Raw genomic sequence first — 9037 nt, 5'->3', positions numbered from 1 at the left:
AGGCTTGTCTTGAGGCTGGTGCCCGGAACTCTCTGGAGACTTCTTCAGTCACAAATCGAATGCCTGGGCTGGAACAACTCAAAGGCTGAACTCAGTAGGGAACTGTCAAACAGCGCGTCTCACAATGTGGTGGCTAGGTTCCAAGAAGGAGCATTCTGAGAGGGAAGTACCAGACAACAAGCATTCTAAGAGAACCAGAAGGAAGCCACATGGCCTTTTATGATCTATCCTCAGAAGTCACACATCACTCCTACTATACTCAATTGGTTGAAACTGTCACATGGGAGCAGTTTCAGAGAATCTGTAACCATTTCTAAAAACTGGAACAATGTTATTCAATAACAATAATAAACACTGGCCCTAGGTTTTTTACTAAAAGGACAGAGATAGGAATTACAGGAGAAAAAGTAGCTGGGGAAAGATAATAAGCTCAGTTGTAGACCCTATGGGTTGAAGGTGACTGTGAGGTATCCAAATGGGAAATCCAGTAAGCAGTTACTCATGTAGATAACTACAGTTCAGGGAGAGTTCTTAGAGCCATTAGATGGAAAGGAAATCCTGTGGGTGACTAAAGTCAACCAGAAAGAGTAAGGAAGATGGCAAAAGAGGAAGCCCTAAAACATAGACAGAATAAGCAGAGGAGCTTATGAAAGAGACTAAAGAAATAAACAGAAAACCAGGAAATTATGCATCGCAAAGGATATTATTCATTTTGTTGCATTATTTTGAATATTGTCTTCATTTTAGTAAAATTATAATACTTTTTGAAAAAGAAATGATGGCATCATAGAAGCCATGGGAAAAGACAGTTTCAAAAAAATTAACTGGAGACTATAGTGTTTCTTCCAAAAAACTCCCCCAAAACACAAATCTGACTCTATCGCTTAACTGTGCAAAACACTTAACAGGTTATCCCTTGCCTTTGGGTAAAATTTAAGCTTTATAACGTGGCTGACAAAACTCTTCCTGAACTGGGCTTGTCTATCATACAGCCTCATTTCTCACCACTACAACCTCTAGGTCCTCTAAAAAAAAAAATTGATGTTTCTCCAGTCACCCATGCTTTTTGATGTCTCTGTACTTTGCATACTCTGTGTACTCTGACTCTAGTGCTCTTCACCTTCCTATCTCAATACCTCACTCCTCTTCATCCTGTGAACCCAGGCTCAGTCAAAACCCTTCCTATGTACTGTAACAGCCCTCTGTGTATCTATCTAACAGACTATCCATCAGTACCCTGGCCTTGACTGCCACTGTGTAAATACTAAACCCTGGCTGTGACTGCCACTGTGTAAATACATTATGTGTAATCGCCTGTCTACCTGACTATATCTCCTACCAGACAGTAAGCTTCTAGAGGACAGGGAGTAAGTCTCATTCATTTTTAATCCTCTGTACTTAGCACAGTATATTAGCCTGGCACATAGTGAGTGTACTGATTGTGACTTGTTGACTAAGAAAGATGGTAGTAATAAAAGGAATATGATGAGGATGAGGGAGAAAATTATAGGGTTTTTGTTTGTTTTGGAATGTCAGAGAGTTAAGCCTGTTCACAGAAAGAGAAAAACTGAAAGAGATTGAGGATTCATAAAACACACAGACTAGCCCATAAGATTACGCACAAGAGGTAATGAGAAGCGAATGAGGACAAAAGCACCATAGACGGCCAACATCACACCATCCAGCAGGAAGGAGGGAAGGTGGATATCAATGTAAATAATGAAAACAGAGTTCACTTCTGATGTGAGAGGTACCTCTTTATCCCTGGAGACTAGTTTAGCACCTGACACAGATGAACCATTCAGTAAATAGTTGTCAAATAAATCAATAATGAGGCTCAAGCAGAAAACTTGCACCAAATAAAACAGAGTGAGTGTCAGAACCTACACTAAAATTCAATTTCCTGTGCTAGAGGGCCCTTATGTAGCTCATGTTGGGGTGGAGGAAGGGGAAGAGGGAGATAGAAACAAGGCCCAGACTTCCTTCTCCAGGGACCTCATTAGAAGTGTTTAGCTGGGCAGGTGTAAGCCTAGGCCCTGAGAGACAGGACGGAATGCTGGAGCTACACTGTCTCCGCCCTGTAGCACTAGCCCTGGTCCTGTTGCTAAGAGCTTCAAAGACAGAGAAGTCACAGCCAGTGCCCAAGAGCAGCCTCTTCCAGGTTCTCAGACTGTCAGGCACTAGTCCCCACCTACTGAATCCGCCTACAGGCAAAAGGCCCTGAATATCTCACACCCCAGCATCCGGCCACAGAACCATGAGTCAGGAAAGTAAAGTGAAGACTGCGGAGTCCAGCCCCCCTGCCCTGTCTAAGACCAGGTGAGACTAGTTTGTGTCGGATCTATCCACCTCACTTGATGGAGCCTCATTTCCCACAGTCACAACCAGTTGAATGTCTGGTGAATAAATGAAGCAAGACCCCTCCTTCTTATTCTAGGAAGTCGCTGCCTGTGCTGGACCCATCAGGGGATTACTACTACTGGTGGCTGAACACGATGGTCTTCCCAGTAATGTATAACCTCATCATCATCGTGTGCAGGTTTGAAAGGGGCACTAAGGGAGAGAGGCCTTAAGCCGAGGAGAGGGCTACAGAGTGAGGCTGAGGAGAGGGCCAGGCCTTTGGTCAGAGCCCAGCAGAGGAACACAGCCCATGGGAGGGCCCAAAGCAGAGTACTGAAGGCCTGGGGAGAAGTCTCACACGCAGTGGGTGCCCTTAAGCCATCATTGTTATCCTCTCCCTGCAGAGCTTGCTTTCCCGACTTGCAGCATGGTTATCTGGTAGCCTGGTTGGTGCTAGACTACACGAGTGACCTGCTCTACCTACTGGACATCGTGGTGCGCTTCCACACAGGTCAGTGAGCTCCTTGGACTGACCCTTTTGTCCCATGCTCCCCTCCTAAACCACCTCTTCTTAACAAGAAAGCCCCCAGCCATGACTCTATACTTGGCAACATCCCCATGCTCACCCCCAGAAGCCCTGGAGCAGTGTGACACCTGTCTCCACCATGTCCTGGCAACCATCTCCCTGTCCTACCTCGGCCTGCCCATACTCACTGGCAGTTAACAACAGAATGTCCACCTCCTCCTAGTCCCTCCCTACACCCCCTCCTAAACCACCTCTTCTTAACAAGAAAGCCCCCGGTCATGACTCTATACTTGACAACATCCCCATGCTCCCCCCTTGACACCTGCCGCCACCATGTCCTGGCAACCATCTCCCTGTCCTACCTCGGCCTGCCCATACTCACTGGCAGTTAACACCAGAATGTCCACCTCCTCCTAGTCCCTCCCCACACCCCCTCCCCTACCCGCCATCTCCCTAACCGCCCGCTCCACCTCTCCCCACCTCCCGCTCCCAGGATTCTTAGAACAGGGCATCCTGGTGGTAGACAAGGGTAGGATCTCGAGTCGCTACGCTCGCACCTGGAGCTTCCTGTTGGACCTGGCTTCCCTGATGCCCACCGACGTGGCCTACGTGCGGCTGGGCCTGCACACGCCCACGCTGAGGCTGAACCGCTTCCTCCGCTTGCCCCGCCTCTTCGAGGCCTTCGATCGCACCGAGACCCGCACAGCCTACCCAAACGCCTTCCGCATCGCCAAGCTGATGCTCTACATTTTTGTCGTCATCCATTGGAACAGCTGCCTGTACTTTGCCCTGTCCCGGTACCTAGGCTTCGGGCGCGACGCCTGGGTGTATCCGGACCCCGCGCAGCCGGGCTTCGCGCGCCTGCGGCGCCAGTACCTCTACAGCTTTTACTTCTCCACACTGATCCTGACCACGGTGGGCGACACGCCGGCGCCCGCCCGGGAGGAGGAGTTCCTGTTCATGGTGGGAGACTTCCTGCTGGCGGTCATGGGTTTCGCCACCATCATGGGTAGCATGAGCTCTGTCATCTACAACATGAACACCGCGGATGCGGCTTTCTACCCCGACCACGCTCTGGTGAAGAAGTACATGAAGCTGCAGCACGTCGGCCGCAAGCTGGAGCGCCGGGTGATTGACTGGTGAGGATGCCCAGGTCCAGACTAGGACGGGCTGACGCGTATGCGGTAGAACTTGGGGGAGGTGACTGGATTCCCGTTCCCTGGTGGGCCAGGCAAGGCAGTCAAAATCAGCATTCGTTGATGGTGCTGGGTGGGACTTGGAAAGGGATGTCCTCAACTAAGGGAATCAGGACTTGGGGGAGGAAGGGTAAGAGACTGGTAGGGAGAGAGAGGAACTCATGCACAAGGAAGGATATCATGGAGACCAGGGAGTGGGAACTGCCACTGACTGGTGGGGCTCAAAAGGCTCTGGAAGCAGTGGGTGGAGACGGACGATACTCCCGGGAGATAACCATCAGTATGGTTGACTATGTCATGATAATCCATGCTATGGACTGAACAAAAGGAAGTGGCACAAAGCTGGGGAGCCAAAGCAGAGGGTCGCTAGAGAAGATGGAGGCTTGGTGACTGAACTAGCTATGGGTGGGGGTGGTACAAGACATCACTGATTGGTGGGTAGGGTAGAGCCCGACAGAAGGTAAAGGGTATCATATTTGGTGTCAAGCTGTGGAGGCTTCTATGGCCTGGGTGAGGTAGAAGATGTCAAAACATATGTGTGATTTGGAGAGATTAGTCAACTAACAGGTACTCCCATAACCCCTGTGAGATCTCATCATGGTTGAGTTCTTGGCTAGAGCTGAGCTGAACCCTGATTGAAAGGGTGAAGACAGGAACATATGGGGCTGGAAAGGAAACAGCACTGTTCTAAATCCCAGGTACCAGCACCTGCAGATCAACAAGAAGATGACTAATGAGGTAGCCATCTTACAGCACTTGCCCGAGCGGCTGCGAGCAGAAGTGGCTGTGTCTGTTCACCTGTCTACTCTGAGCCGAGTGCAGATCTTCCAGAACTGTGAGGTCAGTCTGCTGGAGGAGCTGGTGCTGAAGCTGCAGCCCCAGACCTACTCACCGGGCGAATATGTATGCTGCAAGGGGGATATTGGCCGAGAAATGTACATCATCCGTGAGGGTCAGCTGGCCGTGGTGGCAGATGATGGTGTCACGCAGTATGCTGTACTCGGTGCAGGGCTCTACTTTGGGGAGATCAGCATCATCAACATCAAAGGTGGGCACCCCAGCATTTGTTCCATGGACAGGGCCTGGGAGGAGGATGGGGAAAGCAGAACCCAGAGATGGGACTGGATAGTACTTCAGACCCTATGAATTAAGGAAAGCTGGCCCTTACCTGAGTCACTAGATGGCTCAGGAATAAGCATGTCATGGAGAATCTGTTCCTTGAGAAGAAGCTGAGCCAAGGTCAGTGAGCAGGGTAGATTCTTGAAGAGTGGTTAGACATGCTCTGTGGGTGCTGACCCAAGGTACCAATAGAGCAGTGAAAAGTGACAGAGATAATAATGATAATAGCTAATATTTAGTACATGCTTACTACATGCCCTATTGTAAGGGCTTCACATGTATCAATTCATTAATTCTCATAACAGCTTATAAGGTAGGTACTATTCTTATCCCTGTTTTAAAGACAAGGAAATCAAACTAAGAGAGGTTTGGTAATTTGCCCAAGGTACTCAAGCAATAAGTACACACACTTGGGATGATAGAAGGAACAACTTCCTCATAGCCAAGTGGAAAGAAAGGTAGAAGGGAAGAAATTTCCATTTACTAACCATTAGCTCCAGGCCAGATACTGTACACTGGCTCATTTTTTTCCTTTCACCAGCCCTGTGTAGTAGGAGTTATTTATGCCTTATCACAGCTACAAAACTGAGGCTGTGGGAGAGGGCAGCGTCTGGAAAGTGAGTGAGCACACTGCCACTGACTGAGGCTAGATGTGCTCTAGACTGGCTCTCTCAGCCCAAAGGTTCCACCCTCAGCAGTTCTGAAGGCCTCACATTGACCCCCTCAAGTTCCACCTGCTATGTCCATCAGCTACCATTTGCTTGACTTTGGATAAGTTATTTCCCTATTTAGGCCTCAATTTACTTACCTCTCCGGTGAGGATGATGTTAAAAACCCAGAGAATTATTTGTGAGAGTAAATAAGCTATACAGGTGACACACCCAGGGCAGTGCCTGGCATATAGCAAGAGTTCAACAAATGGTAACTTCCTTTCCCTTTTCAAAAGTCCTTGTAGCTCTGAGATTGCAACTTTCTGCCTCAACTATCTTCCCACCCACTCTCCCCCATTTTTCTATAATGTAAAGGATACCATTCAGCTCTCCTGCTTAAGATATGTGAAATATACCTTGTTTCTCATTGCCCTCATAAGGTCTGAACTCCACGCCATGGTTTACAGGACCCAGCATGGCCTGGCTCTCTCCTTGTTCCACTGTCCCCACACTCAGCATTTCAACCACTCTGAACTGCATACCATTTCTACATCCACCTGACTCTTTTCTTCCCCCATCCTTCTGCTTCTGCTCCTCTCTCTGGCTAGACTGCCCTCCCCCACCCTTCCCCTCTTCCCCTAGTTAACTGCTACTCAGTTCAGGCATCCTCTTCTCCAGACTTTTCCCTAAGTTCCCTGCCTTACAGCTTGGTAGGGGCTCTTTGCCTGTCTTCCCACAGTACCTGATGCCTATGTCTACACTGCACCAGCCGTATTGTTATGTAAATGTTTCATTACACGTCTGTCTCCTCTAGACTATGATTTCTTCCAGGCAGTTCACCAAACCCAGCCAGCACAGGGCCTGGCCCCCAGTACCAAATGAGAAAATTAATAAGACAGTGAGAGAGGCACAGAAGCACACATCTATGCAGGTGGGAGCCCTGGTTCAGGAACAAACTGCCACCTCCCAACCCCTCCTGCTAACTATCCTCCCATCTGCCCATGGGCCACAGGGAACATGTCTGGGAATCGTCGCACAGCCAACATCAAGAGCCTAGGTTATTCGGACCTGTTCTGCCTGAGCAAGGAGGACCTGCGGGAGGTGCTGAGTGAGTATCCACAAGCCCAGACCATTATGGAGGAGAAGGGACGTGAGATTCTGCTCAAAATGAACAAGTTGGATGTGAATGCTGAGGCAGCTGAGATTGCGCTGCAGGAGGCTACAGAATCCCGACTACGAGGCCTGGACCAACAGATTGATGATCTACAGACCAAGTTTGCTCGCCTCCTGGCTGAGCTGGAGTCCGGTGCACTTAAGATCACTTACCGCATTGAACGACTGGAATGGCAGACTCGAGAGTGGCCAGTGCCTGAGAACCTGGCTGAGGCTGATGATGAGGGCGAACCTAGGGAGGGAACTTCCAAGGATAGAGAGACTAGGAGGGACCCCCAGGTCCAGACTGACCCTATCACCATGTCTCCCACTTCCAAGTGAATCCAGAGTTGTAGGAAAACCTAACTCCAAAAGCTCTACCATCTTGTCTACTAGATTCCATAGACGGGAGTGAATTGATCTGTAGATGGTCAGCTAGTGTTTCCTCCCCCACTCATCAGTACAGACATACACACAAAAACACACATACACAGGCGCACATACACATGCTGGCCCCAAGAGTCTGCATTCCATCTAAAATGCTCTGGAGTTTCCATTCTCAGAGCACAAATGCTTTCTCACAGGCACAGATATGTACACATTTATAATATGTACACATGCAGAGAGACACCTTCTGAGCACACATATGCTGACAGTGATGTACCAACAGACACACAGATGCCCTGCAGGGATGTGCACACACTTGTGAAAACACAAAAGCATACTCTGAGCCCTCTAGCTACTAAACATCCATAGGGCCATGTACCCTGAAAGTTGCACTTCAATAAAGTATTTGTCTCCTCCTAAGCATTTATGGGGCTGGAATGAAAAGATAAAGCCAAGGTGGACCGGGTTGAATTCTATATGAATTGAGTCACAGAGATGAGAGTCATAAGCCATGTAGTGGCTACTGGGTTAGAGTCAAAGAGGTTGGGGACCTAAAGAATAGAGAATCAGTACTGAGCCAAGGCAAAGCAGACTCTTGCATCACACTATTGTAAGTGTCCACATGGTTTTACAGATATATTCACAAACAGATGCTGGCCTTTGCATCCTACAGAGTGTATGTTCTCAACTTTGTGAGCGCTGAGGGATTTGATATAGCTTATTTGCTTCTTTTTCTTTCCCCTGGCCCAGCTCTGGGACCTGAAGTCAGGATTATACTGCATTCAGGGTTGCTTCCAAAGGGAGAATAGTTCCCAGGACCACTCTCCAGGCCCTGTCTTACCATATCAGTTGTTCAATCTGGTTTTAGTGCTGGTAGAAATCTAGCCCTTCTTGGCACAGTATTCCAAAATCGAGGTGGAGAGTAGAGACTAAGTGCTGGGATTACAGGTGTGAGCCACTGTACCCAGCCAGGGTTTTGTTCATTTTATCCCCCTTTCCATCATAAGAAAGTACTTTATTATGGTCAGGGACAATTATAAATGAGTGTGTCAGGGGTTTTGGAGTAATTTTGATGTACTTGGAAGAAGGTCTGCCTGTTTGGGGCAGGGAAGGTGTTGTACAGTCCATGGGGAGGAGTCTGATGTCATCTCTGAACCAGATTCACACTGAGACAGCACTTTAGCTCCTCTAGAGCCTGGCTACTCTGAGCTGTGACAAGTGGTGTTTCATAAATGTATCCAGGATTTAACTTGTAGGTATAACTGAGTGATGAGTCTCTACTCAGGAGAGATTGTAAGGGTCATGTCACTTTAAATCATTTAAAAATAGGTAGTTATTTTGTGATATCTTCCTCACAAAAATAAGATCTATAGGCTGGCACTGGATCTGTCTTGTTTCTCTCTGGGTCCACAGGGCCAAAACTGTGCCTAGCACATAGTAGGTACCCAAATATGTTTTTGCAAACCAAATAAAAAAGAATGAAGCAGACAGACCAAATGGTGGGGGAAGATGTGTGTCAAGTTCTTGAGAGCTTTTTCTACCATCTCTGCCCTCATATGATCTTAAACTGGAATGGGTGGGTATTTTGTGAAAGCCATTTTGGGGTTATCTGATGGATTTAGGAAGCTGAGAATAACCTCTTCATTGACACATTATTATTTGCATGC

General features: G+C 48.2%; 1 protein-coding gene across 1 annotated transcript; it reads left to right on the top strand.

Annotated features, from left to right (window-relative positions):
* The first annotated feature begins 2139 nt into the window (after window positions 1-2139).
* On the top strand, window positions 2140-7294 carry CNGA4 (cyclic nucleotide gated channel alpha 4). The gene is given in 7 exon segments (XM_008064640.2): window positions 2140-2319; window positions 2438-2539; window positions 2745-2851; window positions 3360-4005; window positions 4761-5110; window positions 6844-7266; window positions 7269-7294. Coding segments are annotated over 7 exon segments (1716 nt in total). The 5' UTR covers window positions 2140-2257.
* Window positions 7295-9037: the final 1743 nt, after the last annotated feature.

This window comes from Carlito syrichta, unplaced genomic scaffold (genome assembly GCF_000164805.1).
Source record: "Carlito syrichta isolate Samal-C Ts95f unplaced genomic scaffold, Tarsius_syrichta-2.0.1 Scaffold307833, whole genome shotgun sequence".
NCBI lineage: Eukaryota > Metazoa > Chordata > Mammalia > Primates > Tarsiidae > Carlito > Carlito syrichta.
This window is presented reverse-complemented; position numbering and strand designations above follow the sequence as displayed.